Source organism: Lynx canadensis, chromosome C1 (genome assembly GCF_007474595.2).
Source record: "Lynx canadensis isolate LIC74 chromosome C1, mLynCan4.pri.v2, whole genome shotgun sequence".
In the NCBI taxonomy this organism is placed as follows: Eukaryota; Metazoa; Chordata; class Mammalia; order Carnivora; family Felidae; genus Lynx; species Lynx canadensis.
The window spans coordinates 134,192,967-134,216,583 of NC_044310.1; the positions used below are offsets into that span (position 1 = coordinate 134,192,967).

The 23,617-nt window shown below is 37.8% G+C and overlaps 1 protein-coding gene across 2 annotated transcripts in view; it reads left to right on the plus strand.

Moving 5' to 3' along the window:
- ARHGAP15 (Rho GTPase activating protein 15) overlaps positions 1-23,617 on the plus strand; it is a 619,910-nt gene that overhangs the window by 489,636 nt on the left and 106,657 nt on the right. Inside the window, exon 13 of one of the 2 annotated variants that reach the window (XM_030327812.1) lies at positions 13,882-13,907. The exons of the other annotated variant lie outside the window; for it this stretch is intronic. Coding sequence (XP_030183672.1) covers positions 13,882-13,892 — 11 coding nt within the window. The 3' untranslated portion in view covers positions 13,893-13,907. Of the gene's footprint in view, positions 1-13,881; positions 13,908-23,617 lie in introns of those variants that run through there. 2 annotated transcript variants of the gene reach the window in all.

Consider the following 23,617-nt stretch of genomic DNA (forward strand, 5'->3'; position numbering starts at 1 on the left):
TTCCACTTTCAACTGGAATGCTTCGCCCTCTGAGGAGGAAATGTTATTTCATGTACGGGCAATTAATGACCACTTGTGCTATTTGAATTACTGTTAATTCTCATTATGTGTTTGAAAGTCACCATTACATATTCTGAGAAAAAAGAACAGAAGGCATTTACTTTTTTAAATAGTTTCTTTTTGGGCCAGACACAAACATTAATATGATAAGAACCTGTAATTGCCATAGTGATCCCCTGTCTGATAACACTCATTGAGGTAACAAAAACACCAGAGATTGTTTGATATTTCAGAATCCAAGTACTGCAGTCATTGATCTGAAATTCTATATTTGAGGTCAGTGCAACTGGGTCACCTGCAGGTTATTTCGTGGGGATTTAACCCACTGACTGCAAGGACTTAATTCCCTGGAAGTGACTTGTGCTGAAAGCGGTATTAGTACTGTGAAAGTGAACTCAAGACAAAAACACAGCTATCGAGTTTTATGATCGGTGATGCAATCTTGTAGCTAAAGTCCTACGGGGGTCTGGACATCTCTAGTACATCTAAATCCTAGGAAATGTCCGAAGCTTACCTCTATTTCTATCTTTTTCATTCTGATAACTCCACACAACCAAAGAATAGAAACAAACAGTCGTTTCTGATTTAATGTCTGCATTTTTCCCAAGTCCCTGGGATAGGGAAAGAGAAGAGAAAAACTTGTTGGCATTTTTTACAGTTATCTCATTTAATCCTCAAAATAACAAAGCAGGAGATATTGGAGAAGTAGAAAGATCATGTGGAAAATAATTTCTAGTTCATAAAGTTACTGTGAGAATTAACTAGGATAACATTTTCCTTAGTCTGTATTAGGTACTCAGTAAGTGATTTCAAAGAAATAAATTCTTCAGAAGAGTAAAGCAAGTCATAAAATATTTTTCCAGTTCACATGGCTCAAAAGATTAGATTTAGCATTCAACTCCAGACTCTAAAACATAAATACTTTCCACCATCATACATTGCCTTTGGGGGACTATTTAGAAGAAATCTTACTCAAAGGATAACTAACTAGCCGTTGCCAAAAATCTGTCTATTACATCTTCCTATATAAGACCTATATATTCTACGTAAGACCACAACCAATTTTTTCTTTCTTTTTTAAAACCAAAGTTAGAATTAAGTTTAATGATCAGAAATTTTGATAGTGGAGTTTTAGGTTAGAAGTAAGGTAGAACTTTCCAAGGATGAGCAATGTTTCAGTATTTACTACTCAACATTAAAAGCATCCATGCTTTAATGCTATCCTCTCTGAATACATTTTTAACCCTTTATTATTTTTATGACCAGTTGCTCACCCATTCCCTTTTGACTTTTATTTAGCTCTACGCAGTGTTTATTTTCATCTTTCATGTGAGTAACTATTTCAAGCTTGAGTTTTATTAGTATTCCTTTTTGCAGTTTTTCCCTTGTATCAAATTATAACATGCAACAAGCCAAGACCACTTCAGGGTGCTTCGCCAGGGATTTCTCTCTGCTTTCTGAGTTAAGACCACTGTTTTCCAGAGAACATGGGTATTAGTTTCCTACTACCATAACATATTATCTCAAACTCAGTGGCCTAAAGTAACAGTGGCTTATTATCTTACAGTTCTGTAGGACAGAAGTCTGACACTGTTCTCACTAGGCCAAAAGCAAAGTGTCAACAGGTCTGCATTCTTTTCTGGAAGCTTTAGCGGAAATCCATCTACTTGCCTCTTCCAACACCTAAAGGCTGCCCACATGCCTTGGCTAGTGGTGTCGGCCTCCACCTTCACAGGCACCAATCGCATTACATCATATCACTCTGACCTCTTCCGTAGCCACATCCCCCTCTGACTCTCTTCTGCCTCCCTCTTTGACCTTTGAGGACCCTCGTGATTACATTGGGCCCACCTGAATAATCCAGACTAACTCCTCCATCTCACGGGCCCTATCTTAATCACATCTGCAAGATCTCTTTTACTGTGTCTGGTAACATATTCACAGGCTCTGGGAATTGAGGTCTGGACATTTTTATGGAGCCATATCTTCACTTACTACATACTTTCCACCCCTCTTAGCTTACGTGAAGATAGCACCATGCTTTCCTTCCATGCGGCAAAGGCTCTTAGTCTATCCATTTCCATCTGCCTTCTCTCAAATCCAAATGATCGCCAGAGTTGAGATGACAGTGAAACTATTGATTGATTAGTAGATGAGAGGGAAGTAAAGAGAAATTGCCTCATGAATTTACTTACAAGCTGTATTATTTCCTATTTGTGAGGGATAGGCTTAGGGATTTGCCTTCAGCCTGGGTCAAAGATCTTTTATTCAAGGACTATCTGATAATTTCATTTGGGGCACCTTCACCTCAGCTCTTAGGTGCTCTCATTAGAACACGTGAGTTTGCATTTGTTGGTTTGCTGTATTCTGAGTTTCCAAAGTTCCCTTTGTGTACAAAAATAATTACTTTTCCTTCTACCCCTAAGCAAAGCAATGCTCTGTATATTTACATGGAATTCAATCGATGCTAATTACGTAATCAAAATGACCTTATGGTTCTAATAGCAATGTCTTTGTCATCTTTTCCAGTTTTCCAAAGCAAATATTTTGTGTGTGTATACATGTATACTACTTATTTTTAATATGTAGTATTTATATATTATTATATATAAAATGTTTATTATATATCATGTTTTTTATGTATATGCCTATGCACACATAGGTATATATGTGTATAACCCTTAGAGATTAGGCAAGTCAGTGATAAACTGAAACAGTAATGATGTTCCATATAAGTCTTCAGTTTAAAAGCTGTTGTCACACATGCACTTAAAGGCAATATATTTTTTAATGCTCAGCTTTTGTAAACACCGATTAAGCAGTAGAACAAATTGTGAGAAATAGTATTCATAAGACTGACTGAACACCATTAAAATGCAAAGTTTTGGTCACCAAAGGTAGAGTATATCCCATGCAAGTCCTAAAATACAACTCATAGTCTTGTGTTTCTGTCAGTCACATTATCCTCATATAAAAATGATTTAAATTAAAGGCATTGCCCCGTGGCAGAAAGTATCTATTGCATGTTCGAATGTTATTTTTCCCCCTGTGGCCATCATGCCATTTTACCTTCAAGTATGCCTTCAATAAGTAATTGGGAGGGTGGGTGGGGGAAGCCAGTCAAGTATATTTGCAAATATTTTCTTTACTCTTGACTTTATCTTGCCCTTTGGTCAAACTATTTCTGATGCATCATCAACTCCGTGATGACACTCTTTGGGAGAAAAGAAACAAAGCTTGCAAGGCACTTGACTACAAACAGTTGCTAAACATTGAATGCATGATAGTGACAAATTGCCTTAAAACCGTAGGAAGCAAAAAGCAGGCTTTAAAGGGTCACCCTAAAGAAACCAGAGCTATAAAATAATGGAGTATAAAAATATCCTCTACAGCACCATTTCAAGGAAATTTGAAATTAAAATAAAGGTAGATGTTACAAGTACTTCCATTCCACTAACATTTCCACTGCAAGCTAACATTCTCACAGACTTGATGGGGGCTTTTGTTGCGGTTGCTTTTTAATCCTTGTGTGTGTGTGTGTGTGTGTGTGTGTGTGTGTCTATGTGTGTGTTCTAGCAAACTGGAAGTTTTATGGCTAATGCCTAGCCTGTCTCTTAACTCATTCTAATTATATTCATAATTAAATTGTAAAAAAATAGTTGACTAGAGCCAAATGGCTTGCACAGGTGTCTTTTTGTAGGAATGGTTTAGTGCTAGATAATAAACAACTGGACCTCCATCTACTTAATTTGGCTTAATGAAAAGTCTTTATAAGTAAAACTAGAAGGTGATTCAGAACTCAGATTGGGCCCTGACTCTGAAATTAATTGAGTGGTAAGATATCAGCTCCATTAGGAAATGTGGTGCTTGCCTTTTTGCTTTGCCTTAAAACTTTCCTTTTACTTGCACTCCTTTCTTCCATATCCTTAAGAGGTCACTTGCAAAGCAATAAACTTTTCAAACTGAGCAATCAGCCAGTCGGCCTTCATGAGTCAGCTTCCTGAGCATCCCTGCTCCAACTGGATAGACGTGCTTTTAAAAAATATATAGCAAAAGGCAGAATTTCTCCTCGATATCTTAGTGGGAAACCGTTACCTTGAGCCATTCCTCTAATGGTAGATAGAAGTGACTGGTTTTCATTGCCTGTTATCAGGTTCACTGCATCAATAGATGTTAATGAAAATGAGAGTTTGTGGCCTTTTATTCTACACTGAGGCTCCTGCCTCATTTCACATTCTTGGGTTGACACCACATTGTGATCACCACTGAGACGTCTTCTGAAAATTTGCCTGCCCACCCACCGCCAACTCTGGTTCCGGCCACATCTCCAGGAGGAGAATGTCTGCTCCTAATTGCCCGGCAAGTTTTCTTTTTTTTCTCTCACCCAATACGGCATCGTTCTAGTAATGGAAGCTAAATAATGCGACTGCCTCACCATTTCATTTTGAAGAACAGCCAGGTTCTTTGCAAGATCTTCAAATCCCTACATGATCTAGTCGCCCACAAATTCTTAAGACTTCATTATTCACTCTTCTTGCCTTGCCAGTCTCATTGAAGCCCACTGGTGTCCTGGCTCATCTTTGAACAGCCCCAGTGCATTGAGGGTCTTCGCCCAATTCCTTTACCGCTGGCACATCTGCAGATTGCCACTCCTGTTGACTTCTCAGTGAGGTCTACTCCCATCAACTAAGCTCAAATTTTTACCTGCATGACATACCACCACCTTTATTCCAATGCTGTCTCCACTATTTACTACCTGTTAAGATTTTGAGCAAGTTCTTGACCTCCACACCTCAATTTCCACATCTATAAAATGGATGTAAAAATAGTACCTCTCTTGTGGGGATTGTAAGAATTTAATGGAATGCTAACCATAGCAAAGCACTTACTTACAGATTTCCTGGCGTGTGGTATTCAGTGAATGTTAGCTAGTATTATTAAATTAGAGTACAATCAGTCTAGACCACACTCTCAAATGACCTTTCTGTCCATGCCCACATCTTTCCACGCCTCCAGGAAAGCTGTCTTAAGTGACACATATGACCATCTTGATTATGCCTTAGTATTTGTTTCCAGACTTCCTGACCGTACCAAACATGTTGAAGATAATATTACAAGATATTCTCTTGCTTCACAATCCAGGGACTTCCACTTTCTTTATCTCATGGCACTTGTCATTTGTCCCACCAACCATTTCTAGGCCCAACCTCACTTGATTCATCCAAAGTCTGTCACTTGGTTATGGGACACACAGCCTAATCATAACCCAGAGACCAGCCTGCTTCTCCAACTTGACAGTGCCTTGTTTCTATTAAATATTAGTGTTAGTAATCTGTGACACTCACAGTGGCACCAGAAGAGACAGCTACAAAGTAAAGTCATCTCCCAGGTGGAAAATTAGCTGTCTGGTAGTGTACCCTATGTTTCAGCCTATGAAAATGATACACCCATTGGTAGGTGAGGAGTTTAGGGTGTGGCAGGGGAATCTATACACCAGCTTGTGCAAATATTTCTAACATTGTAGATCTTTCTCACAATCAAAAACATTTAAAAAGTTATCAACTAAATCATATCAAGCAAGAAGTCATCCCTCCCCATACGCATGGGCACACACATGTCGTCCAGACCTGAAATACTTTATTTTTATTTTTCAGCTCTCACGCTTCATGATATTCTAGATTTTAAAATGAAAAACTTTTATAACTATTGTTATTATTATCATTTTATTGTTACAACTCTCTTAAGAGAAGTTTCATATTGACCTCCTGTGAGGTATTTTCAAAACCTGCTATGGAATGAGACCTGATGCCTACCCTGTTTTCTCTTAACTGAATCGCACACATGTTACATGCTCTTATTTGCTCAAGCCCCTGAACTTTAGTCCTCTACCTCTCTATCCATAAAACAATTGTTTGCAAATAACACTCAGGACAATCGTGGGCTCCCTGAGATGTGGCCTTTTTCACCTGGTTCACTCCATATTGTTGTGGAGCGTTCAACTGTAGACATGATGGCTGCTGGAGTACTGTAACTGCCTGGCGAAGTTCTGCTCAGGTTGGAACTGCAGAATCACCACACTGAGAACTGCCACATGGTTTGGAGAATGGAATTTTCCCCTAGTGAATGACTTCTGTATTTTCTACCTACACTTTGGGAAACAGACACATGGAGAGTGGGTATGCTTTTATAGAAAACAAATAGCTGTGCTGGGTTTAAAAGCAAAAGTAATATGCTTGGAAGAAAAGGCAAAAATATGTTTTTAAAAGTCTCCATGAACTATAGAGGCATCTGGGTGGCTCAGTCCTTTAAGCGTCCGACTTTGGCTCAGGTCATGATCTCACAGCTCGTGGGTTCGAGCCCTGCACTGAGCTCTGTGATGACTCCTCAGAGCCTGGAGCCTGTTTCAGATTCTGTGTCTCCCTCTCTTTCTGTCCCTCCCCTGCTGGCTTGCTCTCTCTCTCTCTCTCTCAAAAATAAGTAAAAACATTAATTTTTTTTAAATCCATGAACTATAAAAAAAATTCTATCAGATAATCATGAGAGTTTCTTCCTCTTGTTGACTTTTAGTTTTCCATTTAAATGTGCAGCCCCCCGTCGCCATTTTATTTCATGCAACATCTTTATTTTTCATAAAATTGGAAATTCTAAAAGGTCAAATGCCTAACACCCTGAGTCCATGATTATTGTTTAACCAGTCAGCTCTTGGCCCCTTTCTCTTTTCTTCTCACTTTGAGTGTTTAGCTGGTGAAAAGTGGACTCTCTGGGATCTCAAATCCATTCCTCTGCCAAGTAAGGGGTGAGCAGACCTAATTATTGCCATCTGTCCTGCTGGTGGAGGGTTGATACTGTCTTACCAATAGACAAAATCAATGGTTCGGGGAACTCTTCCTGCAAGTCCATATCTAAGCACAATGTAAGACAGTTCTTTGACACCTTTTGTGTATTATCCTCTGAATATCTACTTGGCACCTAAGAAGGAACTATTACCTCATTCAAACTTTTCTTTTGGAAATTTCTATTTCTTTGTGCTCCATTTTAAAAATGTTTTAGGGGAAAAAATGGAATGATCCTGAGCAAATACTGGACACAGAAACACCTCAAAACCCTATCTGTTATGCTTGAATTTGTAATGTTCAGTGCTTCTGAGAGCTGGATTGCTGAACGAATATGGAGCTGTGTTAGCTGAGCAGAAGATTCAAAGTCCTCCACAAAGGGGAAAGACAGTACAGCTAGAGCTTAACTAGAAAACACATCGGTCAATGTCAGAATCCAAATAGCGTCTGAGAAAGATGCTGATAGTCCCTTAGTATTTGAGAAGACCTAAAACATAAGCTGCAACCTCTATTCAGTGTTCACCTCCCTTTCTCTGTTCTTTCAATAATTCTCACAAAGTAATGTTTCCAGATCCTTCATCACTAAGATTATGTTCCTCCAAGCATGCCCCTGTAAAGTTTGAAAATTTTCTTAGTCAGCTTAGGCTGCCATAACAAAATACCACAGACCGAGTAGCTTAAACAACAGAAACGTATTTCTCACAGTAACGGAGGCTGGAAATCTAAGCTCAGGGAGCCAGCATCCCGTTCTGTGAAAGCCCTCTTTGTGGCTTGCAGAGAGCTGTCTTCTCACTGTGTCCTCACATGGTGGACAGAGAGAGCAAGCTCTGGTCTCTTCTGTCTCTTCCTCTTCTTATAAAGATACTAATTCCATCATAGAGCCCCACCTTCGTGACCTCATCTAAACCTAATTACCTCCCAAAGGCCCTACCTCCAAATACCATCACATTGGGAGTTAGGGCTTCCATATATGAATTTCGGGGGGACAAACACATTCAGCCCATCACATAAATCAGACTTCAGTGGAATATTTTAAGCATACAACTTTATCAGTACAGGACCAACTTCCCTCCCTTATTCTGGCAATACTTTTCTATTACTGCAACACAAAATTTAATTAGCTCTTTATTCATGTTATTTAATTATATTATTGGAATCTGAAATTAAATTTGAAGTCCCAGGTGTCACTTTTACCCATTTCTCTGTCATATTAAGTGTGGGCAGTTTTAAACTTGCATGCAGAAACCTGCATGCAGCCCTGTACCACTGTTCTCTTCTCCTTGTGACTGTGGCAGGAGTGTTTAGCCTTAAGTTTTAGCTTTTGAATCTTCACTTATCTCACCTGAGCCACCTAACAACTGGAACTGGGACCCACCCAAGTGTTTAGCTACAAATGCTTCAGTCTTACCATTATGACATTTGCAGATCTGACCAGTCTGTGCACATCCAAGTTCACGAATACATGTCAGGACTTTGTAGCACAGTCTGGAAGGCCATTTGGAACAAATGGAGCAATTAGAGAAAATTCACACCATTTTGGGAAGGACTGCAAACACCGTGAGGATGGGAAGAATTGTAGAGAGGGGCATTCCAAATTTACAAAGTGGAATTCTTTAGACTTTTGGACAATTTTTAGAATTAATTTGAATCACAAAAATGGTAAACTCCTAAAGTCATGTTGATATATAGATAAACCGTCATTGTTTATTGGAAGAAGGATTTTTCTCCCAACCATATGGTTTAAAACAAAAGCAACAAAAATTTTTATGGTTTTCTGTATCCATGGCAACATTACAGGTACTCAATTCTTGTGCCTGGGTCACTGGGAAAATTAAAAAAAAATTAATGTTTATTTATATTTGAGACATAGAAACAGACAGAGTGTGAACAAGAGAGGGGCAGAGAGAGAGAGGGAGACACAGAAACCAAAGCAAGCTCCAGGCTCTGAGCTGTCAGTGCAGAGCCCGACGCAGGGCTTGAACCCACAAACCGTGAGATCGTGTCCTGAGCCGAAGTCAGGCACTTAACCGATTGAGCCACCCAGGAGCCCCAAAAGACTTTAAATATAAAATTAAACACCATTTAAATTCAAACACACCTAACAAATGGAAGGAAAAAAATGCTTAACGTGTGTGAAGGAACAAGGCACTATGTCCTTACTACTTTTTCTAGCAAGTGAATTAAGAAATAATATCATAAAATTTTTCGTAACTTTCTTTTTTTTTTCATTTTTGATGGTTACCCTGATTTTTTTTTTAATCAGACAGAGAGAGACAGAGCATGAGCAGGGAAGGGGCAGAGAGAGAGGGAGACACAGAATCGGAAGCAGGCTCCAGTCTCTGAGACATCAGCACAGAGCCCGATGCGGGGCTCGAACTCACAGACTGTGAGATCATGACCTGAGCTGAAGTCAAACGCTTAACCGACTGAGCCACCCAGGCGCCCCAAAATTTTTCATAACTTTCATCTTAGGTGTTATTTAATTGAAAGGTAGGACCACAAGAAAACATTGCTCTGCCTCTCATGTCATGTGCTGGAAATGTGTTTTCATGGACTCTATAAACTAAATTCATTATTTCAACCCATTGTGTTCATAATGGAAAAAGCCCAACTATAGTTAAAAATTGATACTGTGTCTACTCACACTCAATGATATTCTTCTTCTTAAAAAAATGTTTAAGGGGGGCCTGGGTGGCTGAGTGTCCAGCTTCGACTCAGGTCATGATCTCACAGTTCCTGAGTTCGGGTTCTTGAGTTTGAGCCCCATGTTGGGCTCTGTACTGACAACACGGAGCCTGGAGCCTGCTTTCGATTCTGTGTCTCCCTCTCTCTCTGCCTGTCCCTTTCTTGCGTGTTCTCTCTCTCTCAAAAAATAAGTAAACATTAAAAAACTGTTTAACATCTTTGTTGAAACAGAGAAAACATACAAAAAGGTACACAGATCATGGCAGTATCATTAATTGGGAAATTCTTTTTATAAAAGTGATTTTCCAGGTTTGCATGTTTGTAAGTCTTTTCTCTGATGCTTAATTGTGAATTAGCTCCGTTGAATTTTTAAATATGAAACTGAATAAAGCTGTCTCATATCTAGGTACAGAAGAATACAGTATTGTTTTCCATCCTTTAGTCTGACCTAAGTATCTCTGGTGTAGGAGCTATGTCTTACTCATCTCTGTAGCACCAGCACCACGTGAATATAAAAACATAAGGTGCTTCGTGTGGTTGTTTCGTACAATTCTGCCTTTAACAACCCATAGTAATTAGTAGCAGTTTACTGCTAAAGGGGGCTGGAAGGATTGTTGGTGAGTAGGTGAATAAGACAGGTGGAAACTGCTTAATTTCACCCATTTTGCTGGTGGTAAATTTAAGAATTAACTGCTTCCAATTCTTGAAATATTCTTATCTGTCTTTTAAGCTGTTGTGCAGCTACCTTCAGAAAAATATGCCGACTCTTGTCTGCACGTTTTCTATATGTCAAAGTACTATTACTATATAATTTACAGAGAATTCATCTTGGTGGTTAAAAAGTTTGTGAGACAAGAAGGGGAAAATTAGATGAGCAATAAAGTATCTTGATAAGCCTAGTGAACTTTTGCGGTCTTCAAAGGGTTACCTGAACTCCTGCTCACACAACTTGCCAGACTTAAATGCAGAGCAATGGTGGAGAGAACAGTGAAACTGTACTATAAAAATAAATTACTGTCATGAATATTAAGCAACAAGAATATAATAAACATGACTGTTTGCATGATTCTGATTTATTGGTACTGATATGCGTATAAATTATGACACTAAGTGTTTATTCTAGTTGTTTTAGAATATGGGCCAAACAAAGCTGGGTGGACACTTCCTGCAGACCTTTCCATCTGCCACCAAATTCCTAATTCTCTGCTCCTGTTGCTGTGTTTCTTATGTCGGTGGCATCAGGACCATGTGTGAGCAGCCATTCCCTTTAGTTTACTTTGCAGACTGAAGTAAATTGCCTTTCCAGGATCTGGTATTACAACTGCCATCATGAAGTTTCCGTTCTCTCGCAGTGGAACAACTCCAGCTGCAAAGCGTCCTGAAGACCATTCCTACTTGCTCTGTTAAACAGTGCTCACATTTGACACGAGAGGGTTCATTACTATATTTATAAATCTTTTGGCACCAGATTTGGGATTTCCCAATGCTAAGCAGCACTGCATTTTGCATACTTGCTTAGCAGTGGGTGTTCTGGATCACCAGTGCAGAGACAGTGGGGCAGGGGGAGGGAGGGAGAGAGAGAGAGAGAGACTGCATATCCCTGTAAAATCTGGAGGTACCTCAACTGCCATCAGATAACTACACAAGAAGCACAATGTTGGTCTTGCTGCTATTCACAAGTAGAAGTTATTAAGATTTGCCATCAGTTTTAATTGGCACCATTTGGAACCAGATATTTGTTAAACAGATGGCCAGAATAAGGTATCGCACAAGAAAATAGCATTCTCTTGCCTCAGGTTTTTAGCTTTTACGCTACACCTCATCAAAGTTTACTTCCAAGATTATTTTAGAGTCGTCTTTTCTCTAACATTGGGACAACCTACAAGGAAGATAGACATTTAATAACCTTAACAAAAGACTCAATGTCCACGCAGTGAACTATGCTGTATGGGTATAAGTTGACGATCCCAAGAAGGAACTACTGATATAAAAACACCTGGCTATAGATGAAAGGCCTGTTAAAGTTCATGGTGAGGCAAGAATTGTTGGCTACTGAGAATTGGAACCCCCACAACATTCTTGGGGGACATTTTAGCTCGTTATATGTCAAAAGGCTTAAAAATGTGCACACCTTTGTATTGGCTATCACACATCTAGAAATTTACCTTAGGGAATTTCCACAGATATGCACAAGAATGTGTACCAACTCGCTTTCCAAAATCTTATTTATAATAGTTAAAGATGTAAAACTAACATATGTCTAAACTTAGGGAAGGTTAAATTATAGCACATTTATGTAATGAAATATTATACAGTTTTAAATTGTGTTGTAAGAAACATTACTTCTCCAAGTAAAATGCCAATGAATATTAAAATAGAACATAAGTGTGTATATTGTGGACCTATTTTTAAATATGTATGTAAATATTTATAAGGAGACAAAAGACTAAAAGTATTTCAAAATATTAACAGACATTATCTCTGAATGCTTACACAGCCTTTGGGTTTTGTACTCTTTTGCTTTACTTGTCTTTAAGTTTCTGTACCAAGGGTAAGTGCATTTGTAATGATAAAAAAGAAAAACAGAACAAAACAAACGTGTAAGAAAAGGGTGAACTGACAGTATTATAAGAGATCTCAGAATCAGTTACCCTAGGGGATCTCAAATGTGGTTTCAACCCAAATCACCTTCATGGAAATAGATTCCCAGACCCGCTCATAGATTTTAATTCGGTGTGCTTGGGATGGAGTTCAGAAATCTTTATGAAAACACAATCCTCGGGTGATTCTGATGTGTGGCAGATTTGAGAACCACCGAATTCAGTCCTTTCTCCTCCACAAAAGCCAAATAAGGGGAGAGTAAGGACTTCCTTCTCATAGGATGCTGACATTAGAGTATTTTACCCCAAGCCAAGAAGTGCATTCCTTGAGGCGGATACTGAAGAGGGAAGAGGTAAACTGCCTGGAGAGGAGTATGCAACCGTGAGTGAGCTAGTGGCACAGTAAGTGGTGAAGACAGTGCCCTACGGAAGGGAAAGCTATAAGCGTGGCGGTCAGAATGACTTCTCTAAAGAGTCGTTCAGTGTATGCAGAGTTTGAAGAGCCAGACTGAGATAGAAAATTAGCAACAGTTCTAACACTTAGATCAGGGTGCTGTTTTGAGGCGAGTGAGGAATCTGAGTGGAATACAGAAAGCATTTTGAGATCACAGTAGAAAATATAGGAGGGACATCCAGTTAAGCCAGCATTGTAAATCCCACGAAGGCTGCAGCCTGCCACTGTCCTACTTCATCCTGCATCCTGCTTCACACAGTACCTTTGTCAGAGACACTACTCAGTAAATAGTTGGCCAATAAATTAACTAATTGCAGAGAATTCAATACTACAGACGTTTTAAATTTTAATCTACAGCAATGAAAACCCCTTTAGGCATTTTTTAGGAAAGCAGTGAAAAAACAGAAAATTATGTTTTAGAGACTTTTTTTTTTGGTGATTATTGGCAGGACGCATTGAAGAGAAAGGATTGGCAGCAGAAAACCCTGTTGTCGTATCCTGGTATTACACTCAGCTACCAATCAAGTATGACCTTAGGCAAGTGTCCTAACCACTTGGGGAACCAGTTTTATCTCTCTGTAAAGTGATTAAATGATACTGTATCAAAATTCTGAAATTAACATCTATGGGTATGCACAAGGCTTATGACCCACTGCCCAAAGGTTGGTCAAATTTGTGTGTATTTTTATCTGTGTATTTTCTGGAGCAAGATTCTCAGAAGATTTTCAAAAAATCCCCTAAAAAGTCATAGAATAAGTGCTGCTCCAAGTACGGTCTGCAGGCTAGTGGCAGCAGACTCACCTGGGATCTTATTAAACATAAACATTCTGAAGCCCCATTCCTGACTTTCAGAATAACAGCCTCTAGGGATGGAGCCCAGGAATGCGTTTTTATAAGCCCTCCAATTTATTCATTTGTATGCACAAGTCTAAGAAGCATCTAGTAGCTGGATGAGTTCTAAGTTGCTCACTGACTTAAGAATCTTTGACTATTTGTTTTAAAAGAGGTGGGGCGAGGAGAGAAAGCATATATAAGAAAGATTACCAAAAGTAAAGAAATAAGTCACAAAGATTTAATGACAGCTTCGATAAACAGTCATGGTCAGGTTTGGACCTAAATAAACAACAGGGTAAAAATGTATTTGACAGAAATAGAGACGTGATGATGAGCTGCTTTGTGTACAGTAGAAGGCTAGGCCAAACACAACGCATCAATGAACTGATTTTTCATCCTGGTATTGTTCTTGTAGACATAGGATAAAGGCGGTTCAAGACACCTTTGTGCTTCGAGAAATTATTCCAGAATCACTCAAATGAATACGGCTACGGAAACACTGAATAGCTGATCAGAAGTTAAGAGTGATGAGAACGGAAATTTTGGCAAAATTGAAGATACCATGATATATATCGATTGTGTGTGTGTGTGTGTGTGTGTGTGTGTGTGTGTGTAGGAAAAAAAAGTAAAGCCTAAAATTGAGATTCCTGCATGTGAAAAGAGTAATAAAATTTGATGAATATGTATAACACCAAATTCCTATTCATAGATGAGATTGTTTTAAATTTTCAACAGAGCATTGAGAAATGACCTAAAATTGTTAATTGGACCAGCAAAATTGAACCTTGGCTAAATTTGACATAAGCTTTCTAGTTCTACATGCCAAAAGGTATCTTTAAAGTAAATGAAACCAACTCTTGATTCAAGAAAGAGAAAAGATATGCAGATTGAAAAGAACTTGTAACTCTGAGTCTACACTATCATTAAGTGTACTTAGATTTGTACCATATAATTATTATGATTGTAGCAATTAATCAATCAACTGATTAACATGTAGGGTCAGCAGGATCCAGTGATCTTATCTTGAAGCTTGAATTAATTAATTATACTTTCTTCAACATTATTATTTTCTATTTGTGTACCCAGTTTGTGTAACTTCCTCCTATTGACAAAATGTGGTTTAGTCTGTCTACTTATCACAGCAGGTATGGGCACTCACTGAGGTACTTTTGATGATATAAAGTCAGAATTATAAGGAAACTGAAATATTTTCAGTATGTCCTCAAGTAATCGCTTTGTTGTTTTTCCTCGTCAAATGTTTTATATAAATTATACAAATTAGTAAGATTATTTTGGATGATTTTTAACATAAGACCAAAGGGCTTTTGTCTGTCAGAGCAAGTCAAATTCAACTCCACTACTGAATATCAGATAATAATTATATTATTCAGACAATTCAGCTTACCTTGCCAGAAATACCCAAGCCCTCACCTTGCAAACGCATTTTGTAAAAATATTTTTAGACATATTTTCAAATATATTATTTTGCCAATTTTTTTGTGAAATGCTTAAAGCTGTTACTATTCCCATTTGTTAGATTGGGAAACAAACTAAAACACGTTTGAAGTGGCTTGTCCGGCTTGCTAAGAAAAGTACTGGAATAGAACGACGTTTTCACCAAATATGTATGAAATGACTTCTTGAGCAGGCGCCATACTAAAAGTTAGAGATAGTAGGATGAACAGGACATGGTGCCATTTTCCTGGCAGTCACGTCCAGCAGGTGAAACAGGCATGTGGGGAGGCATTTGCAAATGTAACACCATAACACAGATACAAAAGGCTGTGAGAGCGTGGAGATATTCTCTGATACTCTCTACCGCTACTTAAGGGGTTACAAGATAACAATCTTGATGGAGTTGCTCCAAATGAAAGGAGGTGGAATGCTGAAGCAATCAATATATTGTGATATGAGACCTGTTGCATATGTTAAAGCTGGCTGCTTTTTTTTTTTTTTTTTTTTTTTTTTTTTTTTTTTTTTTTTTTTACTAGAAGCCACTTATTAGCAGGGTCTATCTCAGTTGGAGGCTCTGCCTTTTTGCTTACAGACTGTCTGACGCCTTTATAAAGTGGGCCACTGCATTGTTGATTACTGTTCACCAGGGTGGTCCGTGAGCCGCCGTTTTCTGCCATCCCACAGTGAGACAGCATCTTCTGAAGTTCTGGTCTCATATGTCCTTAGAGAATGGTTTGTGTTTCCTAGGAAGCTTAAGTCTGGATGATTTACATGTACCATTTTAAACTCCTGTTGTGTAATGCCTGGACGAAGATTTATATGTGCTGAAAAGAGTTTTTCAGGTCTGTGTATGGCATTAAGTTAGGTATTATATCGTCTACTGTCACTTATCCACATGGCTGGAGAAGCAGTGCTCATGTGATACACAGTAACGAGGATCTGAAAATCCCCCATTCTACCACAGCATAACGCCGCCGTGCACAAAGGTTCTCTGGCTACTTGGCTACATTCTCATAATCAAATGATTAAGTGTGTTGTCAACCCAAATTAGATGTGTTTAACTTTGACTCGCAAAGAAAAAAGAGAGAGGCGATTGAGATAAGATGTGAAATGGTCATTTTCCTTTTGCCCGATTTGAGTTCGTTTCCTCCCTTTTACTCTTTTGCCTTTTTCCAAGTGAAACAGCACATTTCCCGGATGTGAGATTTTGTCAAGTGATCACACAAAAAAATTCCAAAAACAATCTCCATGTGCTGATGAAAAATGAACATTAAAACCTACTCTTATAAGTATTAAAAGAAAAATGAGAGGCAAAAATCCATAGAAATGTGACTGTCAAGCTACACTGACTCACAGCAGAAGAGTCCGAATATGATATTGCTAATATACTACATGTGGTGGATGTGTGGGTGAGGCTATGAGTGTGTGTGAGATGTATCATTGCCATAGTGTAAAAGAGTTGAATTGGCTTCCACTTGACTAGATGAGAGCTCTTAGTTCTTATTTTGAAAGCAATCAATTGAGCATGGTTAATTAGGATATCACCAAGTAGTTAAGAAAAAAAAAAAAGCAAAGCACTTATTAGAAAGTATATTTTGAATCAGCTCACATTAAAGTACTGATCAAATGATTATGGAAAGGATTCACTAAAACTGTGGTTGTGAGGTGCTTTCTGCACAAACACATTTTTCTTCAATTACAACAAATTATTATAGTTATTTTATGTGGTGCTACAGTGCTGCCTTTATGGGAATCATTGAGTTATAAACAAAGAATACATTCCAGTACTCCAAGCAATAATTGTAAGAGGATGAGCCAAAAAGATCTCATTTGGGGAAAAAAATTATCTTTAATTCTGCTCTTATTCTGTCCATCAGAGCTCTTTCCACTCAATTTAAAAATATACAGCATTTTTCATGTGATGTTCAATTACAGTAAAAATTCAAAATAACTAGCAATATTAACTAGCCAACTCAGGTTTATATTGTACCATTTTATTCAAGGTATGCCTTTCACTCGAGTGTCTCAGTGTCCCAAATAAATTAACTTTTCTCATTAATAGGGAAAATGAGAACGGATTCCATATTTTCACACACATGCCCTTTTCATTATATTCTGATGGTGTATAACACTCTTTTCAAAATAGTTCCAGAAATCTAGCAGCCCAAGAGGGCTGAGTATTAATCCTCAGAATATCAATCCACTCTGAGGACTGATACTCCACCACCCAGACTGTTCCCCACATATACTAATAGGCTCAGTGGGAGTCTTCTTAACCTTGGGCAAGGTTGAACATTTACATGATTTGAGGCTTACAAACAAAATACAAAGGCAAAATCCATATTCTATCCTAATGTTTTGGGTATTGTTACTTGAGTAACAATGACTTCTTGTTACTCAGTTTCTATCTCTGAGCTGCAGCCCTCTCTCATGCATTAATTATTTGTGAGCAGAGCATCCTATTGTGTGCTTGAATACAGGAAAACACAACTGTTAAAATTTTACAGTATTGTCCTCCTTGCTCAAGTGCAGTGTTGGGCAAGTTCTAAGTGTTAGTAGCCCACTGAGGGTAACTCAGACTTCAACATATTTTTATCTGCCTGCAAAAGACTAAGAGTTTGAAGACAAATCTCCTGGGTGCGTTTATGTCAAGGGTAAGAACCATTTGTTCTTCTTCTCATGTCTGAATCTAAGAGAGTAGGACTGGATTGTTCACATCCACATGGTGACATGGGCATGAGGAGTCTGCTTACTCACATCAACCAGTCTTTGGGATAGTTTTTCCTTTCCCCCTTTGTTATAAAAATACTTCAAACCCCCTGCAAATAAGTGAGAATCTAGGTAAGAATCTGGATAGTCAAAAATAGTAGCTTTACATCTTCACGTGAAAATAATTGCCTTGTATCCAACATTATAGCAGAGGTTCCCACCGTGAGCTGTAATCAAATACAACATTTTCTACAATTTCCACCCCAATCATGGTTTTCCAAAGAAAAACCTTTGCATGTAAAATGTGTTGCTAGCACGTTTCTCTACCTTTATTTCTAATCTGTATTTTTACTCTTTTTTTGCCATTATGTGAGTGAATAGTAGGGCAATCTTTGCAATTCAATTATGTAAGAGAAGGCCACGTCTGTACGAACATTAGGAGACACAGAAAAGACACCAACCCGGCTCACTGGAGTCACTGAATATCAACCCCACAGTGCAAATCACACATTTGGTCCCACACCAAGTGACTTACAAGCAAGTCAAGGGATTTCTCTGACCTTACCTTACACCTCTAGTCAGTGTACTCACTGTGCTTTGGTGTAGTCAAGGCAAGAAAGTGCAAAGTGTTTCCTGATAAATGCTGCAATTTCTTTTTCAAATATTATATAAAAGCAAAACCTTTCTTGAATAACAAGCTTAGTTCTCTTCTGTTTCATTCATTCTCCTCCTCCTCCTCCTCCTCCCCCTCCTCCTCCTCCCCCTCCTCCTCCTCCCCCCTCCTTCTCCTCCTTCTTCTTCCTCTTCTTCTTCATCATCATCTGTGTAACCAGTTAAGTAACCAGCATGTGGTTCTGTACTCTAATTGGTATTTGTTGAAGAAGCAAGAGGCTAAAATTCAGATATCTTGTTCATTTCAAAACAGTTGTCAAATTCTCCTTTGGACTGGAAAAGAAAACTTTGAAGAAATTGACATCTCAGTCACTGGTTAGGAAGTAAATACGGAAGTGCAAAATGGCATTTTTAAACAAAACTGCTTTCCTGACCATGACTGAATTTTCACATTGTCAGCACTTCCATTATAAACATTTTTTTTTTAGTTGAGAGTTTATAACGCAAATGTAAAGATTTGCTATGGGCTAAATCTCAACCCAAGAGCAAATGTTTATACCAATTTTGAAAACAATCAGCTTGCCCATTTGTAGTTATGCATGTGTTCATCATCTGTTATTGCTTGTCCAATGCTCTCCAACTTCTGGGAGAAAAAGCAGACATCTGGAGAGAAGAAACAATGTTTGCTCTCCAGCAGATGTAGTCTGTTTTCCACAGTCATTGAATAAGGAAGGTATCGAATAAACATGTGCCCTTTAATATAAGGAAATGAAAATGACAAAATTCTGCATGCATACCAATACTGTTGAAATACAAAATTGGGCAGCCTAAGAATTGGTCACTTTGGGTCACTAGAACTCAGGGTTATACCCATTTTACAGATGGAAGGAACAGGGAAACTACCATGAATCATAGCAGTGAAATGCCCTCTCCTATAAAGCACATCATACTTCAGGGATTGTCAGAATAAATCAACAATAATCACTTTCGTCAAAACTACTTTTTTTACTAAGATTAATAAATATTTTCCAAGATAGTAAGTTATTGCTTAACTTCCAGTTTCACAATTTGGGCTTTTTTCCTCTCTTTTTAAATTCATTCAGTAACCTAAATATTCAATTAGTACCTTGTGGGGGGGGGGTCAGACTAATTTATACCTGGAGGAGCACTGAAAATGATATGATAAAGTTTTAGTGGGTCCTTTTTGTCACCTACATTGGATGGCACTATGGTTAACAGAGGGCAGGTATGGTTTACCAAGAACAGAGCAGGTTCATAGGTGATTTAAGTTCTAGTTTAGACACAGATTAGCTTCAGCACATCAAATAAATCATTTGTCCTCTCAGATTTCATATGTGAGGTTATTGAACAAAGTAATCTCTAACCACCTCTTCCTGCTTTCAAGTTCTACAGTTTTGTGGTGCTGTAGTTTACAGTACCCTCCTCAGATGTGTGCAGTTCCATGGTGAATCAATTCAAGGTTTTTGTCTGACTTTCCCATAGTCTTGTATACTGTACTTAATAAGCATTGTCTAGGTCAAAAGCATAGCCAAAAAAAGGAAACGGGAAAGCACCTTTGCCTGTTTCAAAGAAGGTTAAAATTTTAGGTACCTAGGTGACTCAGTCGGTTAAGCGTTCAACTTCAGTTCAGATCATGCTCTCATGATTCTTGAGTTTGAGGCCTGCATCATACTCTGTGCTGACATCTCAGAGCCTGGAGCCTGCTTTAGATTCTGTGCCTCTCTCTCTCTCTGTTCCTCCCCTACTCATGCACTGTCTCTCTCTCTCTCTCTCTCTCTCTCTCTCTCTCTCAAAAATAAATAAAAAAAAATTTTTAATTAAAAAAAAGGTTAAAATTAAAGATCTTTTTATGTAGCAAATCCTGATTGCCAATGCAATTGATTTGGTGTTATGAGGATTTCTATAGTACTGGGAACAAAATTAAATTCTTGCCTTAATTTGTCGTATCTATATGCTAGAGTTGATGTACCCTCCTATAACGTAAGTTTTGAAATCTAGTTAGTTATTATTTTATGACAAAAACCCTTAAAATTATTATCTTCAGGAGAGCCTGGGTGGCTGGCTCAGTCTGTTAAGCATCTGACTTCAGCTCGGGTCATGATCTCACAGTTTGTGAGTTTGAGCCCCGTGTCAGGCCCTATGCTGGCAGCTCAGAGCCTAGACCCTGCTTCGGATTCTGTGTCTCCCCCTCTCTCTGCCCCTCCACCACTCATGCTGTCTCTCTCTCTCTCTCAAGAATAAATAAACATTTAAAAAGTTGAAACAAATATTATCTTCAAAATTAACTCCGGAAGTATGACTACATAGTACTTATCTCAGGGCTCATTTTCATCTAAATCAGCACATTCCCATATGTTGTCCATATGAAATGTAGAGATACATTTCCATGGTGGCCTGGAGGAGCCTTGGAGGAAAACCCTATATCTCAATGCTCTAAGTAGTTTTTTAATACACAAAACCATCAATTACTTATGCCTTGTCATCAACAGAAAAAGTCAAATGCAATGGATTCACTGCAATATAGGTTTCCTGGTTTTACCCAGAGGAAGACAAGGGGATGTTTATAGCTGGTTGCTGCTGTATGTTCTTTATTAAAGCTATAGTAGTTAAAAGTAAAAGCGCTCAGTATTAGAGCAATTCATATGGATTTTTCCAGCTGTAGTAAGGTATAATTTGGTATACGAATTTAGTATACAATTTGGTAAGTTGGACAAAATTTGACATACATATACAGTGTCATATCACTGTATCATTACCACAATCAGAATCATGTGATTTTATTCACATTTTATCCCCAAATGTTTCCTCATGCCCTTTTATAATTCCCTCCCTCCACCCATGGTGCTCTACCCCCAGAACAAATCATTTGCATTCCATCATTATAGATTAATTTGCATTTCCTGGAGCACCATCTAAGTAGAATTATACAATAGGTACCCTTCTTGTCTGCTTCATTTCACGCAATTACTTTAAAATTTATCAAAGTTGTGTGGTGCCTGGGTGGCTCAGTCAGTTAAGCGTCCGACTTCGGCTCAAGTCATGATCTCGGGGTCCATGAGCTCAAACTCCGCATTGGGCTCTGTGCTGACAGCTCAGAGCCTGGAGCCTGTTTCGGATTCTGTGTCTCCCTCTCTCTCTTACCCTCCCCCATTCATGCTCTGTCTCTCTCTGTCTCAAAAATAAATAAATATTAAAAAAAAATTTTTTTTTAATTATCAAAGTTGTGTGTATTGAGGATTTATTCCTTCTTATTGCTGAGTAGTATTCTACTATATGGTTATGTCACAGTTGGCTTATTAATTTACCATTGATGATATTTGGATTGTCCAGTTTTTGGTTATCACAAAGAAAGCTGCTATGAATATCTGTGTATAAGCCTTTGTATGGACATATTGCTTTCATTTCTCTTGTATAAATACTGAGGACTAGAATGGCTAGTTCAGATGGTAGATGTATATCTATTTAACTTTATATGTAACTGCCAAACTGAATTTCAGAATAGCAATACCATTTTTTATTCTCACCAGCAGTATATGAGAGTTGCAATTTCTCCACATTCTTATCAACAGTTGAGGAGGTCAGTCTTTTAACCATCCTAATAGGTTTGGAGAAGTATCTTACTCTGGTTTTTATTTCCTTCTCCCTTAATTGCATGCCAACAAAGTTGGGCATCTTTACATGTACTTATTGGCCATTGTTTTGTCTTCTTTGGTGAATTGTATGTTCAAATGTTTTGCTCATTTTTTATTATTTGTTTATTTTATCAAAAGAGTTTTGAGGCTTGTTCATATATTCTGGATACAAGCCTTGTCTCAGATATATGCTTTGGAAATATTTAATCTTGATGAAATTCAATCTATAATTTTGTTTCATTTATGGATGTTTTTAGTGTCATATCTAAGAAATCTTTGCCTTACCTCAATTCACAAAGATTTTTTCCGGTGATTCCTTCAGAAGCTCTATGGTTTTAGATTCTGCATTAGATCTATGATCCATTTTGAATTCGTATTTGTATAAAGTTGAGAAGTATAAATCTAAATCCACTCCTTTTCACATGCAGATATCCATTCTTTCAGAAATCTTTGTTGAAAACTATTCTTTTCCTCTCAGTTTCCTTTTCATCTTTGTCAAAAGTTTGTTGTTCACGTAACTGTAGGTTTATTTGGGGACTATTCACTTTGATTCATTAATCTACTTATCTAACTCATTGCCAGTACTACACTTCCTTTAGCACTGTAAATTTATATTAAGGTCAAGTAATGTTAGTCTTCTAACTTTGTTCCTTTCAAACTTGTTTTTGCTATTCTAATTTAAGGGCCAGCACTTTTTTGTTGTTGTTGTTGTCGTTCTTTAAAGTGACAGAATAACAGTTTCTTTTGTAAGAATTCTGAATACGGTCTCTTTTGTAAGTATTCAACTCTGCCATTGCAGTGAAAAAATAGTCATAGGCAATATTTAAATAAACAGAAATGACTGTGTTTCAAAAAAAACTTTCTTTACAAAAGCAGGCAGTGGGCTGGAAGTGCACTGCAGATCAAAGTTTCCTGGCCCTTGATATGGGTTCTTTGCATTTCCACATGAATTTTAGAATCATCTTGTCAACTTATACCCATCACCCATCCAAAAAAAAAGGCCTGCTGAGCTTTTGATTGGCTTTGAATTGAACCTGTAGATAAATTTGGGAAGAACTGACATTTTAACAATATGGAGTCTTCTAACCAACATGCAGATTATATCTCATTGTTTATTCAAATCTTCTGTAATTTCTCTCAGCAATGTTTTACAATTTCCATTTTACATATTGTATACATCATTTGTCATATTTATCCTTGAGAATTTAATACTTGTCATTGTTATTATAAATTGTATTTTGTATTTCAATTTCTGATTATTCATTGCTTCTGTACAGGAATATGACTGATATTGTGTTTTGTTTTTATATTCTGGAACACAGTGATACTAATTTATTGGTTCCGAGAGTTTTTTGGCACTTCGCTGACATTTCTACACACATGATTATCTCATCTTTGAATTAAAACAATATAACTCCTATTTCTTACTGGATGCATTTTATTTCTTCTTCTTGCCTCATTGTGCTGGCTAAAACAATATTAAATAGAGATAATGAGCAGAGACATCTTTGTCTTTTTGCTTTCTTCAGGTGGAAATCATTTACTCTTTCACCATCAAGTGTGATGCCAGCTATATGTTTTTGCTTCTGTTGTATCCATAGTTTCCTAAGAGTATTTGTCAGAGTAGATGTTGAATTTTGTCAAAAGTTTGTCTGAATCTACTGAGATGGTCATATAGTTTTCTTTTTTAGTTTATTAATACAATTAATTACATTGATATAT